Source organism: Lipophrys pholis, assembly GCF_963383615.2.
Source record: "Lipophrys pholis genome assembly, chromosome: 10".
Lineage (NCBI taxonomy): Eukaryota > Metazoa > Chordata > Actinopteri > Blenniiformes > Blenniidae > Lipophrys > Lipophrys pholis.
The window spans coordinates 26933077-26954461 of NC_137640.1; the positions used below are offsets into that span (position 1 = coordinate 26933077).

The 21385-nt window shown below is 40.9% G+C and overlaps 2 protein-coding genes across 3 annotated transcripts; both read left to right on the plus strand.

Annotated features, from left to right (window-relative positions):
- The first annotated feature begins 1026 nt into the window (after positions 1-1026).
- On the plus strand, positions 1027-14926 carry inpp5d (inositol polyphosphate-5-phosphatase D). 2 transcript variants are annotated; one of them, XM_080473522.1, is made up of 27 exons: positions 1027-1367; positions 1774-1837; positions 4130-4265; positions 4359-4500; positions 5181-5321; positions 5421-5511; positions 5600-5677; positions 5760-5837; positions 5949-6072; positions 7741-7847; positions 7985-8087; positions 8166-8362; positions 8452-8569; positions 8652-8748; positions 9060-9198; positions 9397-9505; positions 9626-9714; positions 9905-9986; positions 10077-10166; positions 10243-10353; positions 10439-10518; positions 12408-12495; positions 12583-12729; positions 12817-12880; positions 12999-13199; positions 13446-13897; positions 13969-14926. In XM_080473522.1, the coding sequence occupies exons 1-27, from the start codon at positions 1228-1230 to the stop codon at positions 14007-14009; spliced, it is 3309 nt and encodes a 1102-aa protein (XP_080329648.1). In that variant the 5' UTR covers positions 1027-1227; the 3' UTR covers positions 14010-14926. The 2 variants fall into 2 exon arrangements, with proteins under 2 accessions (XP_080329648.1, XP_080329647.1); XM_080473521.1 differs by having other exon boundaries at positions 1031-1367; positions 7985-8362; positions 13969-14925.
- Positions 14927-15582: 656 nt separating this feature from the next.
- Positions 15583-20343, plus strand: smx5. The gene is made up of 5 exons (XM_080473817.1): positions 15583-15645; positions 15829-15896; positions 16611-16641; positions 16756-16815; positions 19828-20343. Exons 1-5 carry the CDS (start codon positions 15643-15645, stop codon positions 19951-19953), a joined length of 288 nt encoding a protein of 95 aa, XP_080329943.1. The 5' UTR covers positions 15583-15642; the 3' UTR covers positions 19954-20343.
- Positions 20344-21385: the final 1042 nt, after the last annotated feature.

Below are 21385 nucleotides of genomic sequence, written 5' to 3' on the forward strand. Positions count from 1 at the left end.
CTCCTTTGTAAATATATTGTTCTTCATTATTCAACTTCTTAACTCACGCATTTTAAGCTTTTCTCTTGCACTATTGTGTGGTCTGTTTTCACTAAGAGTTTGTTTCATACAGGTCATTCACAAAAAATTATGTTTGCAACAAGAATACATAATTTACCTTTCAGAATATGTTCTTTTTTTTTTACGAGTTTTCTTGTACATTATTGTTTTTCACTCTGTAAAACTGTTCAGATTGCCCACATTTGGATCTTTATGACAATGACAGTCACAATGTTGCTTGTTTTTTTTCTGTACTGTTAACATCTGCTTCTATAAAAGTGACATGAGCTGAAATGTGTCATTTCACCTCCTGCCAGGTTTTATTAAACATGGTGAATAGAGGTGAATCTATTGTAACTCTAAACCCACAAGGAAACATGTCACCAAGCAGTTTTCTGTTCACATCATGTGACCCATGTTGTGGTTTTGTGTGCAGCGTTTTTCTCCTCCTCTTATTTCTGCACGACTTCCTGTCCATCACATGAACACGCTGTGCCACAGAAACCTTGTATTTCCTGAATAGATTATAAAGAACTCGCAGCTCTCCTTATTCATGTGAAACAATTAAAATCATTTACACACAGAGGTTTCCTGGATGTGGATGATTAATTCTCAGTCGAAAGACAAAGATGACGTCAACATTTAAAAATGCATCTGAAAGTCAGTGAAGCCTCTTGTCTTGTGAGTTTTCCTCACAAAACGTTTGATTTCTTGGCTGTAACAACTAAAAGAAGCATTGCTGTCAGCTTTTTCCTACTTCTCCCTTTCACTTTCAGTTCTATTTTTGTTACCCTCCAAAAACACGGTGCATTCACAGGTGACTTCACAGAAGCTGAGGATTTGGTGTGTTGGTTAATCAGTAAAGTGAGATCTATTTCTACTGTGCATACGTATGTCTGCATTTTCATTTTACAGCTCTTTGGATCCGTGAGAGAGGAGGCATCGAGGCCCGCCTCTCTCACCTCTGAAATGGGGAAGTTCATAGCTGAGCCAGAAGCAGCTTCCTTTTGCAGCTTGCAGATGCAGAAGATGAACGAGCAAAATAAAGGACTGAGAACGACGGACCCAAGGAGATGAAAAAACAGAAAAACTAGGAGTTCGCTTTGGCTTGTTGGCATATTTTTGTTGTTCCGAGAGCAGATGCAAACCTCTTGAGCTCAGGTTTTTTTAGGGGGGTTGAGGAACAAAATGCAGAGCCATCAGCCTTGGTACCATGGCAATATAACCCGATCCAAAGCCGAGGATCTACTCTCCAAAGCAGCGAGAGACGGAAGCTTCCTTATCCGGGCCAGTGAGTCCATACAGGGAGCGCACGCCCTCTGTGTGTTGTAAGTTATTCCCTTTCAATCCTATTGCTTTTATACTTTTATACAGGCATTTGTGGTGCTTGTAATGACTTACGTCACTTCATGAGAAATCCTTTTGAACACACAAGCTTTAGACTGTAAACTGTTCATAAAAGTTGGCCTAACATGGTGTCTGTGCTGGGTTTTAAAGCCTTAATGTCATTCTGTGTTACAAAATCAAGACAAGTTCATTAAAAAAATACTAGGATCGCTTCTTTCTTTTTTGACCACGGCAGTGAAAGACTACTTCCTCTTTCCATATTTGCATGCTCGGTCACCCCAACGCACCTCCCCTTGCTTTCAGTGCATCATTTCAAACACTCTATATTTAACTCTGCTGTTGACGTCAAGTCACACTGACCAGTATTTGCTCATACTTTGACCACAGATACCAGAACTGTGTGCACACTTACAGAATCCTGCCAAATGAAGATAAGAAGCTGTCTGTCCAGGTGAGTGGACCACTTGATGCAAGCCACTATGGGTGTTTGGGGTATTGCTCTTTTTCAAATCTGCTGCAAATAGAAATGCAGAGATGTGACTATTTTATTAAGATATGACTTTTTGTGCTTATAGATATCACACACCAAGATGAAAATATTCTTAACTATCCATGAAGGTTTTACTGGATAAACACACACCCACCTGTAGGCCCAACATCACATGAAACAGCCCCAGTGAGACACACAATGATTAAAAAGACACGAGAGGAATAGGAACAACAGTCAATTGCAAAAAGTTTATATTTGGTTGTTGTTGTTGTTTTTGTTTACTTTATTGCACAAATAGGGGACATCCAAACAATGCAAACAAACACAATTAACCATTAACCACAACAAAAAAACAACTTTAACAGACAGTGCTCACAAATAATACATTCATATAATCCTAAGCTTTATGACAGGTATCTATAAAGTTTGTAACTATAACAAATACAAATGAGAATGACTTTTGTTTTCACGAGAATAGTATAATTAAAAAAATAAAATAAATACAAGAGGGACCAGGGAAGCAAAGGGTCTAATTATTCATTTTAGAATAGTTCTTTTAACATCTCAACACTTTTATAGTTTGTTTTTTTTTGTATTTGAAAGTAACATTTGTTATTTCTCAAAGAAGGTTGGAGGCATTTTGCCTGCTACGTGTGCTCCCCAGGGGTTTGTTCCTTTTGTAAGTCATCCATGCACCGTCGAAAATAGATGGGGGTTTTTTTTTCACTCAGTGAAAACATTGTGTTTATCTTAAAATCTAATGAATGTGAAGATGTAGTTCATACAAAATAAAATGCATCACCATAATAAATGTTTCAGTAGCAAACTGTCAAACTATCAAGCACTCCTGTGAACAGATCTTTTCTTTATTGCCTCTGGGTGGGCCAATGACAATGACACAATTTATTAAAAAACAAATTCAGGAAATGAACTAAAGCTGGTGTGTTATCCAGACTGTGCGCGACTTGAATGGGACTTTCGAGTTAATTGCAGTAATTTCCCTCTCAATGATCACTATTGCAACAAGTAGAGTAAAACTCTTGTGACGGTCTAATCCCAGCTCACGTTCACTATTAGTGGGTGAACAATCAAACGCTCTGAGAATTCTGCTTCACAATGATAAAAGTGACGTCGCCAGTTATCCTTGTGGTAACTTTTCTGCTTAAAACCCCAAAAGTCAGAAGGATCATGAGGCCCTGCTTCCACGGTCTGTATTCATACTGACAAACAAGATCAGGCAAGCTTTTACCCTTCTGCAGGTGACAGTTGGACTTCACTAAGATTCTACAGACATTCACTAACTGATTTGTTTTATCCTGTTTGCTGGTGAAAAAGCTTTCATCTTCAGACAGGAACATTTTTACTTATCCCTCTTTATGATGAAAATAATTCAACAAGAGGGCGATTCAACCTTACGTTCAACCTATTGTTTTTTATACTCATTCACAATTTAAAAACAAAGTAAATAAATACACTAGTTGTGATTATATAATGTTGCAGTGATTTTATTAAAAAGTGAACAAATTTTTAAAAACTGTTCACTCATGCCTATATAAAGGCTGGTTGTTTCATTGAGCACAAGCTGACTAATATTTCACATTTAAAGTAGACTTAAAAGTATTGCAGTTAAATGTAATTGTAACTTAACAGAACAGCAGATGCTTGATTGATATTAGAGCCTTTAGTCAACATTGTCTCAAAATAGGTTTAGACAAAAGCTATAAACATTCACTTTGAAGATATCGTTTACTGTGGGCCTGAGAGTATCACTAGTGAGTTAAAACAGAGTATCGTCAGCATATTACGTCATCGAGACAGTAATCACAGTAAACTATAGACCTGTGCCACTAGTTTGTTGTAGTGAAATCTATCTACAACACTTGCACAAATCTGGAATAGATGATGTGAAATGTGTACATTTATTGATTCCTGAATTGTAGAGTACATCGACAAGGAGAGCCACAATCTTACATGTCCTTACAAACTGCGAAGCATGAATGACAGTGACTGTGCAATTTATATGAGTGCCTTCTAATTTCAGTATCAACTTTTATTAGTGTGTTGACAAAATTAGCTTGTAATAGCTGAGTTACTACTGTATTGTTTTTGTTTTGAGTCATTAGTTAAATGTTGAAGGAAGAACTTCAATAAAGGAGCTCCATAAGATGCAATGAACCAGTGTCCAGTATTTTTTATAATGAGCTTGTGATCTCTGGACTTTTTCCCTGTTCTGTTTCTGCATTTGCTCTGCAGGCGTCGGAGGGAGTTCCTATCAGGTTCTTCACCATGCTGCCAGAGCTGGTGAAGGCCTATTATAGTCCCAACATGGGTCTGATCACAAACCTGCAGTACCCCGTCCAGAGGGAGGAGGAGGTAGACGAGGAGCCAGGTCAATAACCTTTCAACTGTTTGTTGGCTTCCATATAGAACACGGCTGCGTCTTCGAAAAAGTCTTGACATACTGATTGACTTTGTGTTGCAGAGCCCAACAGTCATCCACCACAACTTCCACCGAGGAACCTCACTGCTGATGTGAAAGACAGTGACTCCAAGACGTCTGAGCAGGCCAGCAAATCTTTATCAGACATCTACCTGACGAGGCTTCAGCAAATGGATCTGTCCGTGTACGGTCACTTTCACATTCGAGGTTCAAATTAAGGGCGTCAATAGAGGTTCAGAGGCCTTTCCTCGTGGTCGTGTTATAGCAACGTTTCTGTGGTGAATAAGTTATCTTCAGAAGAGCAGAAAAGCATTATAATTACAGAATTTGGTACTGAGGTGATGTTACTCGTGGACACAATCAATCCATGTTCTAGACTTTGTCCAATAGGGGATGGGGGGAGCCGGAGTCACATAAGATGAAGACAACAACACACATCTGCAAGCAATTTTAAGACATAATCAGTCAAACTGGATTAAAGAGACAATCCATGTATGCACAGAGAGAACATGCAACCTATTGCTGTGAGTCAAGAACTATCCACTACCTGATTGTAATATTCTCAAATGATATGTTGGAAGTATAAATCATGAACAATGCAATTATTCCAACAGTTTCACAGCCCTAATTCAAACAACAAAAGGAAGTTTGTGAACTCTAATCTAAATAAAACACTTTCTTAAGCTGATAAATTACGATGAATAACACTCATTTTGATTACTGCATCAGTGACACAATTGTACAAAGTTGAGACGAGGGAATGAACGACTGCAAAGCTGTGAGGTCTTAAACTTAGTTTGGGTTCGTTGACTGAAATGTTCATGACATCAGCGTGTTTGAGGCTTTCTTGTATAATATTTCCAGAATACCAGAGGAGCACCAACTGGCTATTCAAGAATACTTCAGCAATTCTATCTGCTTGGATGCGGAACAAGTACAGCTGGGTAACCCGAACCTTCCTGGTCTGAAAAAGCTCACGTTGGCAATCTGCAAGAATCTAAACAGGTAGCGAGAGAAGTTAATAAAGTACATGGAGAAAAAGAATCAGGATTATCGATTAGAAGGTTCATTTAACAGAACTCTGATCTGTATTTTGTGAATTAGTGAGATTTCCCGCACCCTGCCATGTCTGGAGGTCTTCCACAGGACTCTGGACCAGCAGATCTCTGTAGGAACGGGACATGTTCCAAAACAAGTTGGGAGCATTTTTCACTTTGTCACTGCAGCATTGTCATCTCACACAAAACACTCCTCTCATTTCATTTTCGTACTTTTATTCTCAGATGCTTGCCGACTCAGGTCAGTCTTTGTCCCACAGACTAGAGCGCCTCACGAAACTGCTCTACTCAATTGAAGATAAGGTAAAGTACCACTCTGTTTTACTGACGACATTGCTTTATATAGCCAAGAGACGACATGGTTTTCTCTATTTTTTTTTTTCAGGCCAAAAGTTCTGTTTTTGAGTCTATTGGATATGAAGGAGGTCACAGGAAATCCCTCATACCAATAGTTACTTTTGAGGTGAATCTATAAACAGTTATTTTAACACACAACGGATAAAAGACCACAACAAAAAGCCTACATACAATGTTGAAAGGCTTTGACTGACTCTTTCTCCTCTTCCACTGGAAGGTAAAGCAGGAGTCTCTTGGTATTTCAACTAAGATGTTCCTGAAAGTGGATGTTGAAAGTGGAAAACTGTTTGTCAAAAAGTCAAAAGATGGACCCGAAGATAAATTTTATGTTCACAACAAAAGTAAGAGATCATTATTTACATTTTAGTTGTTGTTGTTGTTGTTGTTGTTGTTGTTGTTGTTGTTGTTGTTTTTTGCTGTGCCAGTCGGTCATCGCTGTATAACCACCTTTTGGAGTAAATCTGAATCCCAGTTTAATCCAGTGACACCTTGTTCAGCAAACCTCAAGTATTGTTTTTATTCTTAATGGCCAATAGCTTGGTTCCAGCTCCCCGTGATCAGTATTTTCTGTCTGAATTGCAGCTTTCACTCTGAAACAAAGTCTCTCACTCTCCTCAGTAGCCGGTCATTCCTTTGCTGCATAGTGTAAGCAATAGATTGTTGTAGTAAAGACATTTAAAGCAGTTTGTGGTTGCAAACCTTGTAAAAGCATTTGTAAGTTTGCTATTCATCATTGGTAAAGTGCTAAACGATGAGGAGGCTATAAGCTAATGTGGCAGTGCGTTTGTTTAAAAGGTTGCAGACAACGCCACCTGGGGAATTTCACCCCAGGAATTAGTTTGAAGACACATCAACTAGTTAAAAGACACACAGGTTCAAATCAGCGCTGGAGAAGTGATTTCCCAACGCCACCCTTCATTTTAATAGTCAATGAAAAAGGGGTACTGCCATCAATCATTAAAATCATAGCGATCATTCAAAATGATGCACTGTGATAGAATCTGCTATTGATGGGGAGAACAAAAAGAATTTGGTTTGGTTGTGGTTTTACGGTGGCAGCAAGCAGAAAAAGGGTGCACAGCCTTAAACACAAGGCGGCACACCAAACCAAGGTCATCTGGAGTGCTGCACTGGATAAGAAAAAGGAACAGCGCCACCGCTGTCTGGCTGCCACACAGTGAGGGCCACAGCTCCTGTCCAGCACAAAGAAAGGAAAACGGTGAATCCACCCAGAAATAGACTGTAGAAATAAAAGTAAATGTTAAAAAAAAAGAAGTTAAACAAAAGCAATAATCCAAATGGCTAAAGGGACTGAACATTAAACTACAGACATGTGACAGAGTCGCACACATGAGTCTCGAGTCACTTTTTATTTGGGACGTCAAGTCATGTCAAGTTTCTTTATTTTCATGTACTGTTTTACCTTTGCCAGCGAAAGTTGGAGGGAAAGTTATGCTTTTGTCTCTGTGTATTTATTTATTTATTTATTTATTTACTTATTTGATTGTTTGTTTGTTTGTTTGTTTACTGGTTTGTTTGTACGTATTTTACAAACTTTTCATGAAAACTATTCACCCAAAATGCTTGAAATGTTCAGGGATGATTTGTCTTTGTCCAAGGATGGTTTCCTTAAATTTAGGTGGAGGCGATTGGGTCACTGGTCAAGGTCTAGGTCACGGAAAGGTCAAAGACATATTTTTATCATAACGTGGTCAGTTTCAATCCGATTGATGTCAAACCAAGGCCAAAATGTTCCTTTTCAGTTCCCTATCCTCTGATATGCCACATGATGCAGTGACGTCATTACTCTGATTAGTGGTTGGGGGTCAAAGGTCAGAAGGGTATTTTCATCATAACACAGGCAGGAGATGCGAGGCCCGTGTCAACATGAGTCTGCATGCCAGCATTAACATTTACATCCAAACAATTCTTATCACCTGCTATTTTGTTGGAGCCCTTGCATTAGAAATAGTGTTCATATCATCCGGTGGAACGTTACTGTTTTTCAGTCCTGCAGTTGGTCAAATCTCAGAAAATGCACGCCAAGCTTGTCATTGTACTGGAGACGGAGAAGGAGAAGATATTACGAAAGGAATTTGTGTTTGATGACGCCAAGGTAATCATCACGTCGATTAATGCAGAGGATTTTAAGTCCAACAGTCAGTTATAAAGGATTTAATCCTATTGTTTTTATTGTTTTAGTCTTGAGTATTTTTGGACAATTTGTTTTTACATTTCCCCCCATGACTCTAGAAACGAGAAGGGTACTGTCAGCTGCTTCAACTAATGAAAAACAAACACACGGAGAAGCCAGAACCAGATATGATCACAGTGTTTGTCGGCACCTGGAACATGGGTAACAGTCACCAAACACTCAGAGCTTCAAAACATCAGCGTTCCCTGACTGCATCAAAACTCATCCACACATTTGCAGGCAATGCCGGGCCTCCCCACGACATCAACTCGTGGTTTCAGTGTAAGGGCCAAGGGAAGACCCAGGACGACACCGCCAATCACATTCCACATGATCTTTACGTCATCGGGTCGCAGGAAGATCCGTTAGGTGAGAGGGAGTGGGCAGACACTGTGAAAGGTGTCCTGAGGAACATCACAAACATCAGCTTCAAGCAGGTGAGTAACTGAGACAAAGCCTGCTAAGTCCTAATCAAGTGCAGGTTTCACGTGTAGAGGCGTGACGCATCGGATCTCCACACATGCAGGTGGCCATTCACACGCTGTGGAGCATCAGGATGGTGGTGCTGGCCAAGCCTGAGCACGAAAACAGGATCTCCCACGTCTTCTCAGACAGCGTGAAGACAGGCATCGCCAACACTCTGGGTGAGCACTTCTGTTTCTCTAACTCAAAGCCTTTTCTACGATCAGTTGTGAAAATTTGTCCGCTGTGGCATTTAATCCACAGGAAACAAGGGAGCAGTGGGAATCTCCTTCATGTTCAATGGAACATCCTTTGGTTTTGTCAACAGCCACTTGACCTCTGGAAGTGAGAAGAAACTCAGGTGAGCAGAAACACATTTAATAAATAACACCCAGCTGAAGCACGTGTAGAATCATTTACGTATGGATTAGTGAAATATTTAAGATTTCTGTGTATTTATGTTTGTGTGTGTTTATACACAGATGTATATATATGTGTGTTTCCATACGTACATGTTTCTTTTAACACTCCAGTCTATGTTGTTCGTTTAGACCAAAGTAAAAAAGAAAACCTGACATTTCTTTATTAAAGTTTCAAATTTCAAGTCAATCAAGTAAAGCAAGTTTCAGTAAAGTTTAAAATTGTCCCCAATCATTGTTGTTGCGTTTACAGACGTAATCAAAACTACGTCAACATCCTACGATTTCTCAATCTGGGAGATAAGAAGCTCAACCCGTTCGACATCACTCACCGCTTCACTCACCTCTTCTGGCTCGGAGATCTGAACTACCGCGTTGAATTCCCATCCACAGTAAGTTCAGCACCGGGCGTTCTCGCGACTGCTCCTGATGATATTTGACGGGTGTTGACTCAGTCTCACCTCAGACGTCAGGCACCCAGCAGTGCGGCGGTTCAGTGAGCGGCGCATGAAAGGACGTGTTGGCTGTCATGAGCTCTGTGCTGCCAGCAGTCAGGAACAGTCAGTACCCTACGTGCTTTCCCTTTACAGGAAGCTGAGAACATTGTGACAAAGATCAAGCAGCAGCAGTACCAGGAACTGCTCAGTAAGGACCAGCTCACCATGGAGAGGAATGACGGGAAGGTCTTCTTGCACTTCGGTGAGCTTTGGGGAAGAAAAATTCTTGGATCGTCAGAGCGGATGTACCTGTATGAGAGATGATCTGCATCAGTTCACCTTATTCTTTTCTCTCTACACCCGATTCATTTATTCATTACAGATGAAGAGGAAATCACATTTGCACCTACTTATCGCTTTGAAAGAGACACTCGAGAGAAGTATGCCTACACAAAGGCCAAAGCCACAGGGGTGAGCTTATATTTACTCAGATGCTTGTTCCCTGTGTTGCCCCTGACAAACTATTGTAGCTCTGCCAGTGAACTTATTTTCACATTTAAAACAAAAATCAAGACTTATCAAGCATTTCAGCTTCAATGGGCTTTGTCCATCTAAACTGTCGTACTTAGAATCCGTGTGTGTGATGAATTTAATCCTCCAGACAAAATATAATTTGCCCTCATGGTGCGACCGTGTCCTGTGGAAGTCCTACCCTCTGGTGCATGTCGTTTGTCAGGCATACGGTGAGGAGTTCCTCTTTAAATCTGCCTTGCAGGTGTTTATGTTTTACAATAAGGTAATGGATTACTGCAGGAATGACTTTGTTCCTGCAGGTTGTACCAACGACATCATGACCAGCGATCACTCACCGGTTTTTGCCTCTTTTGAAGTGGGAGTGGCCTCACAGTTTGTTTCCAAACAAGGTTTGATCAGCAGTCAGCCTCAGCACACGCACACACCGGATTGTGGACTGACATTTCTCTTCTTGTTGTTAATCAGACCCAAACAGTGCACCTCAAGGTGCAATTCAAATCATGAACTGTGTGGCCAACCTGCTGACGAAATCAAAGACCAAATTTTTCATCGAATTCCACTCCAGCTGTTTGGAGAGTAGGTTTCATTGCTCTCATCATGAATATCTCACCGCACTGTGTTTCAAATGGGCTGAAACAGTGAAAACAATTATGTCCGACAGAAGCTGTGAAGACTTGTGAGGGAGAGAACGCGGAGCACTCCACCGGCTCAATCAAAGTTTGGTTTGGCAACCAGGTTACGGTACGTTGGAGAGGATGAATTAGGCTTTTTTTTTTTCTTTTCTGGTCCTTTGCATATTGAGTTGCTTGAATATTATTTGTTTATCCATCATTTAAATTAAACAAAACAACATTCTTTATGTTATTTATTGTTCATGCAGACCTTTGGAGTCCCGTTGCAAACAAGTTTATTTAGGTTCTATCTCTTTAAGATGCTTAGAGCCCGATATGTAACTATGACCTGAACTGTTATAAAATATAATGTAATAAAACCCAAAAATGTAATAATTGTGATCTTAATATGTTTACTGTTAAACATTTTTTTTGTACTGATGATTGGAGAAATAGATTACAGATTATAAAGAACAGAAGACTGTAAAAGACTTGGGCAAGAGCAATCATCCATAAATACCATAAACTGTATATAGATTTACATAAAAATAAAAAATAAAAAATAGTCCAAAGTTTTAGAACTCATTCTTTCATTGTTGCTGAAGTTAAAGTAGGTCAAGTTCAAATCTAAACCATAAATCATTAACTGAATTTATGATGCAATACAATTATTACAATAATAGGATAGAAATATTGGCCTGCCCCATCATGTAATATAAAATGTTTTTAAGTTTTGTGCTCAGGGCCTCGTTACATTATTGACCAGTTATTACATTTTGAGTTTTATTACATTATATTTTATAACAATTTTGGTTGTTGTTACATAACGGGCTCTAAAATGCCTCTCAATGTAAATAATGAGTTCCTGGTTGGTCAGAATAGAATCTGTCTTTAAGGATTTGACATGTAGCAGTTGAATGCTTGTAATTTCACACCAGCCTCAAACAGACAGCCATTAAAAACATGCAGTCAGGGGAGGCATGTGAATCTATTCACCTATTATCGATCTATCTATTATCATCTATTATCGCAAAAGTACAAAGGAAATCGGGAAAATGTGAATATTAGATGTTTATCAGCATGTGCTTCAAATGTAATTTCTGTAAATTCCAATCAGATTCAATCAGTGTTTACGATCAAATCTGACTAATTGTGTTTGTTATGACCTCAGATCACCAGAGAATACACAATTCCACACAGCCTTTTGAGTTAAATGTGTTGCTTTCAGAATGACTGTCGCCAATGTAGACACGACAGGTTTTCACATTCAATAGAAACGGCTGTATTGGAGGGAAATGTTTAATCTGGCTCATCTGGCAATATACTGTAATGGACAAAAGGAAGTGAGGCATTCAATTTGTTCTGCTTCTTCAAAGTGGAGGCCAAATTTATTCTTTAATTCAATTTTAAATTAAAGAAGGATTTTAATTCTTGATTTTATTTTAAGCATTCCCATCAAGACAAAATCATCAAATTTGAAGTTACTCAATTTGATAATTCCCCTATATTGTAGTCTGTTAATGAATTTATAAATCACACTCTGAAAGAGTCCAGGCTGCACTTAAAATGAACTTCACCACACGTCTGTATGATGTCAGATTGGACAAACTTGATCCAAACCTAACAGCCATTTTAAGTCCAAGTCCTCCGCTTTATCATCACTCATTACATCATTCACAGGGTTGGGTTTTTTGTTCATAGACTTAAAACGTTGTTGTTTTTTTTTTTTTAAATCTTTCAAAGATTTGAATCATTTTCAAATTGAAATCATCTAATAGTTCAGGACAATAAATGCTCAAAGTTTCTCGCTGGAATCGTTCAAAACGAACGATTTATTGAGTGAACCAAAACAACTAATGTTACACGTTACGATGTTGGATTCCAAACCACAAGAATACTTATTCAAAGATTCTATTGAACTTTATTCATCTAGCACCACATACAACACAGTCGTTTCTCGGTGCCGCTTCTGTGCAAACAAGTATTCTGTCATTACCGAAGCGTTTCCGTCTTTTGAAGCTCACCCCGATCATCTCAGACCCCGAGTACCTGTTAGACCAGCACCTCCTCATCTGTGTGAAGTCGACAGATTGCGACGAGTCATACGGTAATAATGCAGACAAGCAGCTTGTCGTGTCGATTGCGCTTGGCCGAATGGCGACCGGTGAATTCAATTGGTGTGTCGTTTCTAAAGGCGAGGGCTGCGTTGCGCTGCGAGCCGCCCAGACCTGCTACACGGAGTTTCAAATCACACTAACTCACCACGGCGAGAAAACGGGCACTTTAACCGGGGGAATCCAGCTACGCACCTCCGAGGGCAAACTAACGGAGAAGTTATACGGTGAGATTGGAAACAGAAAAGATCTGGACTTGGAAAAAAAACAAATGCTCTTCTTAAAATCTTGTGTCTTCAAATCTCTACTTTTAGATTTCATCAAAGTTGAACGGGATGACCCCGTCACCTCGAAGGGCAAAAGTGGAGACTTGAGCAGGTGAGAACTTTTCTCCTGGTTGTTTTTATATATATATATATATATATATATATATATATATATGTACACACACATAAATCCAAAGTGTGATATTTTTGTCCTCTCCTGTGATTGTCAGGTTTTCGGTCGCCCACACACACGATATCTCAAACCCCAGTTACATGGGATTGTCCTTCAAAGGAGGGAATGTGACAGATAAAGGTTGGAGTTACAACATGTCCCCACAAAACCTCCCCTCCACCCAGCACGGGGGTAAAGAGTCCAAGAAGAGCGGCTTCAACGTGGGCGCACGCAGTGCTGCAGGAAAGGCCGGCGTTGTGTGAGTGTGTGTGTGTGTGTGTGTGCGTGCGTGTGTGTGTGTGTGTGTGTGTGTGTGTGTGTGTGTGTGTGTGTGTGTGTGTGTGTGTGTGTGTGTGTGTGTGTGTGTGTGTGTGTGTGTTTGCTGCACGTAGACTTTAGTTTCAGTTCCATTTCAGTGAAACACTTTTCTAAAAATATCAGAACACCTGTACCTGGTATGAGTCAATAGAATATGAAGTCTTCATCAACCGTCGTTTGTCTGCAGGGCTGAAGGAACAAAGTCCTCGGAGATGTTTGACAATCCGCTGTACGGCTCAATGGCAAAGTCTCACGGACGGGCGAAGGAGCCTGACGTCACACAAAAGGACTATCTCACGACCCTAGATCAGCAATTTGTGAACAAAGGAGCCGACGGGGACTTCGATCGCCCCCCGGTGCCCACCCCGCGCAACCGTTCCTTCACCTGCTCCGACAACAAACCCCAGAACCCGACTGCCAACCTGCACCCTTCGTCGCACAAGAAAGTGGTCGTCCCGTCGCGCTCAGACGGAGGCGTGATCCTCCAGAGCCGGCCTCCTTTACCCGCCAAGTCCCGTCCGGGCGTGCCCGAGTCGCAGACCGCCAAACTCCGGGAGAGAGACTACCGAGACAGCGTCGAGTTCCCCGGCAAACACAGGCCACCAGTGAGACCCGGTCAACCTCAGCCTCCAAAAGAAGGTGAATAAGAACCTCAGACTTACCAAAGAAGTCCTTCACATGGGATGTGAACGTTTTCTTTCTTCCTTTAGAGCATCCAGAACATTCCAAGATGGGCCGTCCTGTGAAGTGATGCTGCAGTGGTGCTCAGCTCCTCGGCTTCCTGCTCTGCTTGGAAATATAAAACACAGCAAAGTTTATTCTCACACATGAAGGAGCCTCATGAATCTGACTCTAAACTCACTCGCTCTCACAACAAGTACCTTCTCTCAAGCTGAGATGCAGTTTTTTGCTCAATCCTGAACTTCTTGTGCTTCACATTAAAATATGTTGTTTTGTCTTCCGGCTATAGAGACAAAAGCAATAGTGAATGCGTCACTTTAAACTTTCAGACTGAAGGTGAGAGTCAGTTGCTATTTATTGCCAACAACTGCTTCCCTGTTACACTCGTACTTTTATAGCAGAGCATATTTTGTAGTCGTATTTGATCAATTTTGATTCAGATATTTAGTTGCAAAACTGAATGTTTAGTTGAAAACTTTTAGCTATACCTCGCATTAATGATTTACAACGATTTATTCTTAGAAATTACAATGAAGAAGTCATGCTTGGAAATTCTCTTTTCTCATATTAAGTTCTTCTTACTTCCTTGTGTCTGTTAACTTGTCTTCCTGTGGTCAGTGGTACTCAAACTTTAAATGAATGTTGCTTCATCTGTAGAAGATGTCCTACGCTGTAACCTGGATCATCATTAATCTGTAATATATTATCACATGCGCACACACACACACACACACACACACACACACACACACACACACACACACACACACACACACACACACACACACACACACACACACACACACACACACACACACACACACACACACACACACACACACACACACACACAGGAGATGCCAATACATTTCATGTCTACTATTGCATTAGTGAATGAATGACTACTAAGCAGTATTACATTATTGCACAGGCACAGTCATAATAAGTTTATACTGAATGCTCCAATAAAATCAACTATCCAAGTTTACTGAGCTTGAAATTCTGTTTCCCACAACCTCCTGAGAAATGCCTGTGAAACTTTGGTTTAATGACACTTTTGGTCTGCTCCTGTATAAAGTCTGGCGTCGCATCACTCCAGTCATTTGCCTCCATCTGCTGCTGCCATAGAGAATTGCACGTATATTATCTTTGTATCACTCATTTCATATCAAGTAATGTTGTGCATACACAGGCATAGGGCTTCTCAATATCTTAGAAGCATTGGAATTGCAATGTTCACGTGCAGTTGAAGTTGCAAGTGAACAGCCCCAAGACAGACATTCATTCATGTTTTTAATGCAAACAGAAATTAGTAATTGACTGGGGGGAAACACTGTAGGAAGACCTTTGACGTTTCAATAATTTTCACGTAACATAATTAACAAGAGTGGTTTGTGAACTTCAAACCCAAGTTTAATTTCAATTCAAAAAAATATGTAATTCATCTCAGGGACGTTGTATTTAAAAAAGAAAAAGTCAAAGATGTGATTATTATTAGTGTTAACATAATGTTTTATATCTAATTGTCCTGAACAATACCTGATAAACCCAAGCATCTACCTCAATGTTGGCTTCAAAAATGATCAACGTCACCCCCTCCTGGAGCCCGGCTGTAATTACATCAGCTGTGTGGACGCAGAAGTATGACGCAGCCGTTACGTCAATAACATCCGACGCATTACCGCCAGAAGGCAGCAGCAAAAATGGTAACAAACCCGAATTTTCTATTTCTTTCGATTTTATGCAACATTTAATGCATATTTAGTCAATATTGAACGTCTGAAGCCTCATTCCCTTGACTTGAAATGTCGCCGTGTGTTCGAGAAGCGCACAGAAACGAGTAGCCCGCCGCCGCTAACACCGACGCTACATGCGGGTTTGTTTTCCAGCTTTTCTACTCCTTCTTCAAGTCTCTGGTGGGGAAAGACGTGGTGGTGGAGCTCAAGAACGACCTGAGGTCCGTGTTTTCTCTCATTATTCTCCAGTTAGTGAGATTCGAGCCGCGGTTGTCGCACGTGCTGTCGCAGGACGCTGCGGTAGTTTGTTAATGTCCATAAAGAAGCTCTTTTTCAGTTTTTGGGAGATAATCTATTTCTGCTCCTTATTTACTGGATTCTCTGTTCCATCTGTAAATTTCCTGACAAACGCTCTGAATTTCAAAGTTGAGCCACATTCAGTAAATGTGCTGCCTGAACTTCTGGTGTAGATCAGTACATCCGCGCTGAAACTAGACTCTCAAATTATCAAAGTAAAAACCAAATACAAATGATTTATTTCTTTGATTAATGAAGTAGATGGTCCAGCCCTGGTCCTGGCTCCTGCATGTGTTAGATGGTCTCCTTACTTTAACACGCCTGAATCTCGTACTGTCATCCAGCTCCTCCTGGTTCCTGCTGCACACAACACGCCGGTATGAAATGTAGAGTAAAATTGGACGCAAAACTCTTCCAAACCCATGAACTCATATTTTACTTTCAACAGAACCCAGACACCAAAACTGTCAACATCCACAGTATTTAGTTCTAATCTTTTGAGTCGAGAAAATGACCCCCATTCAGCTGTAGAGTGGTTACTTACACATGTATATGCAGATATTTCACGACATTTCTTCCTTCGTGTCCTTCCATTGAATACCTGCTTTGATATTCATCTTGCTCTTCTCTCCATTTAGCATTTGTGGGACGCTTCATTCGGTCGACCAGGTCTTGTATAAAGATTTACTATTTGTTTTAACACAGACACACTGAGACTTTACAGTTTCTGTCCCACTGCCCAGGCGTCACTCGTGCTGACGTTGCCCGTTTTGTGTGTTTCAGTACCTGAACATAAAGCTGACAGACATCAGTGTCACCGACCCAGAGAAATACCCACATATGGTGAGTTTACTAGTCCGTCACCTGCAGTTTTGTGTCATGTTTCCTTTTTTTATTTGCATAATTCACGGCGATGAAACGTATCAAACAAACTAAAAGACCGTGCTTATGGATGAGACGGTGGGACGTCATTACAACCAAGATAAATTTATATTAAAATACAATGACAATGTCAGAAGTCTATTATTTTTCAGATCGTGTTTAAATGATCTAATAGAAGTCTCATTTATATACATCCTAATTTCCTTCTTAGTAATGGAAGGTTTAAAGGTCCCAGAGGGGCTTTTGATTTTTCAAAATCTAAAATTCATGAATGTTTTATCTGTTGAGGAATAAAGAAACCTCCTTTGCCACGCTCCGCTGAACTGTTTATTGATCATCCAGGTCTTTTTTTAAAAACAGTTTAGAAGTGTGACGACGTCTGACGTCACCTCACGTCTGCCTTCACGCGCATGAATTTGAGTGACATCCCATTCTTAAACCGCAGGATGTAATATGATGTGGGACCAACCTTTTCCAGCTACAACAGCTTCAACTCCTCTAGAAAGGTTTTCCACAAGGTTCAAGCATGTTTATTGTAATTCTGGACCATTTGTGAGGTCAGACAGTGATGTGGGAGGAGAAGGTCTGGCTCGCAGTCTCTAATTCATCTTGAAGGGGTTCTGTCGGGTGGAAGTCAGAACTCTGTGCAGGCCAGTCAAACTGGATCATCCAGGTCTTTCTGGGCTTTGCTTTGTCATGTTGGAACAGGAAGAGTTCTTCTCCAAACTGCTCCCACACTGATTAACACAGACTAAGAGGTTGAGACCAACTCTTCAAAAACAATCCCACACTATAACCCACCTCCACCAAACGTTACACTCCATCATGCAGTCAGACAAGTACTGTTCTCCTGGAAACCATCAAACCCAGACTGTTCATCAGACTCCCAGATGGACAAGTGTGATTGGTCCCTCCAGAGAACTCGTCTCCACTGTTCTAGAGTCCAGTGGCTTTACACCACTGCAGCTGATGCTTTGTATTGTGCGGCTTGGTTGCAGCTGCTCGTCCATGAAGCTCTCCACTCTGTTCTGGAGATAATCTGAAGGTCTACGTTTGTAGAAATAATCTGCATGTCGAGGTGGATCATGTTCTTCGCCCGTGGCCATAAAAGTGATCGGATCAATGACTTGGAGAGCTGAGCGAATACTTTTGGCAATACAGCGTACGATAATTTAGTGTGGTCTATGTCAGCGTATTTTATGCAATTCATTACTGCAGTGTGATATTTAAAATGCATCACGTGTTGAATTACTCACCGTTGGTTTGAACAAACTACCAAAGTGAACAGACGTTTGTTTTTGCTCAAGACGGAGCACATTTTGCAAAAAATTTTGAATTTGATACAGTTTGGTACGACTAAATGTGTTTTTAATGTCCTCACACACGGCGGTGCTCTGATCTGGGTCAGTACAAAAAGTAGGGCTGAACGATTTTGGAAAATAATCTAATTGCGATTTTTTTCCCTCAATATTGCGATTTAATATGTGATTATTTGTTCAAGGTCCTCTTCTCATGTATTTTTCAACAAACCCCAAGCAATAAATCAATGTGTATTATAATAAACAATATCAGATTTATTATACATAAAATGTTATTTCTTATAGACTGGGCTTATGTTAAGATAAAGTCAAATGAAGCATGTATTAATATGAAAGACAGTTTATTTATCTTCTACTTCAATTACAGTAGTAAACTTACTAAATACTGTGACTTGCAGCCTTGTAAGCTTTCACCACAACAAGCTAGCCGCTTGTCCATTGTGCTGATCTAAGCCCTAAGCCCAGGCTTGGTCACTATACTAATGCAGGGCTTGACATTAAGGATCAAACTATTTTTGTTCCATTTGGACAACGTGGGGGTCTGCGTGACGTCATCATCTCATAGTAAACTAGTTCTATCTTTAGAACCTCAGAATCACTTTAATAATTCCTGGGGAAATTCTTTAGGAAAGCAGCACCAACGGAATGTTTCCAGCTCGAACACAACACAAATGATCGGGACTATTTTCAGGGAGTTTAGCGTGGAGGAGGACGCAGCTTCACGGAGGTGTGAATCGACTGCTACAGTGGAGGAGCTGCTGTTCATTATTCTAATGCTGCGGTCAGTGTTGTTCTCCTCGGCGAGGACGTCTGGCTGCAGAGCGACCGCCTGGCTGTTCTATGGCTTTGCTAACATCCACGTTGATGTGTTGCTTTGTGGTGTTTTGAGTGTAAAATCCATCCAAACAGCAACATGCTGTCATTAAAAGTTGGATAGCACAGTGCTACTTCCCTAGCCTGCTCGCTGGCTGCAAACTGTGGAATGGCGTTCCTGACTCATTCCTCCTGGTCTCATTGAGACCCGCCTCCCTTCAGGAAATCCAGTCCACAGTTTGCAGAGCAGCAGCAGGGAAACACTGTGGGGTCGTTTCAGTAACAGTGAAGCAGACGAGGCTTCATGGATCAGAAATCTCCGCAGGTTGGATCGGAAATTTCCGATCCGTGAATTACGTTGATATCGGAACCCGATCCCGGATCGGATCGGCTCCATACCTAAAAACCACTAGCCTGTTCGGGCAAGCTGGGCAGATGACACGCGCAGGACGCGCAAGTCGTCACGTGACCAGATCGCTGAGCAGTCAAATCGCAGCCGTGGCGATTAGAAAATCCCGTTTTATCATATCGCGATATTATCGCAAAGGTAATTAATCGTTCAGCCCGAGCAAAAAGTAGCTTGAAACTCCAGATGCGTTTTTAACATGAGATGAACATGCAAACCACGTGATTCATTCTAGTGCAGGGGATTATTGTGAAAGTCAGTGGCAGCAGCAGTCCAGCATGTTTTGTCTTTATCCTTTTAGCCAGATGGAACACACATCGTATATGTGAGTTCAGCAAGAGAACCGGATTGTTATCAGTCCTCTCCTGAAGTATTTGACACATTTCTCAGTTCTGATGTGCCGAATACCAATCTTGTTCATTTTTTTTGTTCCAGCTGTCGGTGAAAAACTGCTTCATCCGAGGCTCGGTGGTCCGATACGTTCAGCTCCCGGCAGATGAAGTGGACACTCAGCTGCTGCAAGACGCTGCGCGGAAAGAAGCCATCCAGCTAAAGCAGTGACACCATGGGGCTTTGAGCTCAGGGGAGTTGGAAAGGGTTCAGTGGGATTGGGGGGGGGGGGTTGTTTTTGATTTTTGTAATGGTAAATAAGGAGTTTTTTCATCATTCAAAGTGTGAATCTGTTTGTGCAGTCCTGGTCAAAACCTGATGATTCCTGTTTCAGAGCAGTCGGATACGTCTTGTCGTCTTCATGTGACCTTGACTTTCTTTTCTTTCTTTGTTTGGTTTGTGTCAATGAAAATCATCTAAATCGAGCCGATAGGAGCCGAAGATCTTCTGCAGTGTTTTATGTTCTGTGTTAGGAGGCATTGTTTTCTTATCTTGTTCAACAAGAGCAACTTGTGTTTACGCCACTTGGAAATAAAAGATGTCTGAAAAGTTTAGAACCGCTTCAATGTTGCACCTTAATAGTTTTTGGTGGATTTGATTTATTTATTTTTTATTTATTAAGGGAAGCTGGATCGGCCGAACTGCGGAATTGAGTTTGAGAAGAAACATTCCTACAGTGTGAAGTTGAGAGGAAGCTCGAGCTCCTGTCACTGCAAGTTTTACTCTACGTAGTTTAGTTGTGAGGTGTGGCAGAAGTGGAGTTTAAAAAAATAAGGTGGCACTGTTCTTTCCTGGCAGGTTGTGCCTGAGGCTCTGGTGAGAAAAAATAAATGATGATGCATTTTTAAAGATTAGAAAAACATTTCAATGTTTGGAGATTTATCAGGTCATTCATCTTTACTTTACAGATGTGGGCTGATATTCAGGAAAAGACGAGGCACCAGCAGTGGTGTTTGAGACTGTTTACATATAAACCACAAGGTTTTATGACAATAATTACAGTTTACAACTAAACAGTTGGGAAAATAGGAATTCGTCCAATGTTTGTGCTATATACACACTCCATAAATGTGCAGAGAAGGTTCAGTTCTCACTGTTGCAGTCGCGGAGAAAACTAGATTCAACCGGTGCCGTGGAGACCCTCACCTACAGCCTCACGGGGATGAAGACAGAAGACGAGTCCTCAGTCAAAGCAGATGGATAGAAAGTTGAGTGAGGAAGATGTTTCGGGCCACAGCCTGAAGAAGACGGTCAAATAGAGGATTCAAGAAGCTGTAGGAAGTCCACCAAGAAAGAGTTGGGGCTTTCCTCTTAAGTATCAAGAGCCAAAACACAGAAAGGACCACCCTCCTAGTCAAACTTCAGAAAGCTCGACTAAAGTCTTGTTTTCACATGAAATTGTGTTTCGTTCTGTTTGGAAAAGAGTGACAGTTTCGTGTTAATCAGACTTTTGATGCTTGACCCCCCCCCCCCCCCCCCCCCCGGACCAGTAATACCTTATTCACAAATTATTAGTACATATGAGTGAAATTTCCCATTTACACTCCATATTGAGGTGCAGTGACCAAAATATATTGGAGAGGTTCTATACTTGCTCAATAAA

Bases quoted from the DNA above. Each gene is read 5' to 3' on its own strand.
- inpp5d (XM_080473521.1), top strand. From the start codon at position 1,228: ATGCAGAGCCATCAGCCTTGGTACCATGGCAATATAACCCGATCCAAA. The intron at 5,512-5,599 runs GTTGGGAGCATT...TTTTATTCTCAG, and splicing joins CGGGACATGTTCCAAAACAA to ATGCTTGCCGACTCAGGTCA. The intron at 8,749-9,059 runs GTGAGCAGAAAC...TTGCGTTTACAG, and splicing joins GGAAGTGAGAAGAAACTCAG to ACGTAATCAAAACTACGTCA.
- smx5 (XM_080473817.1), top strand. The intron at 16,642-16,755 runs GTCTTGTATAAA...TGTGTGTTTCAG, and splicing joins CGCTTCATTCGGTCGACCAG to TACCTGAACATAAAGCTGAC. The intron at 16,816-19,827 runs GTGAGTTTACTA...TTTTTGTTCCAG, and splicing joins CAGAGAAATACCCACATATG to CTGTCGGTGAAAAACTGCTT.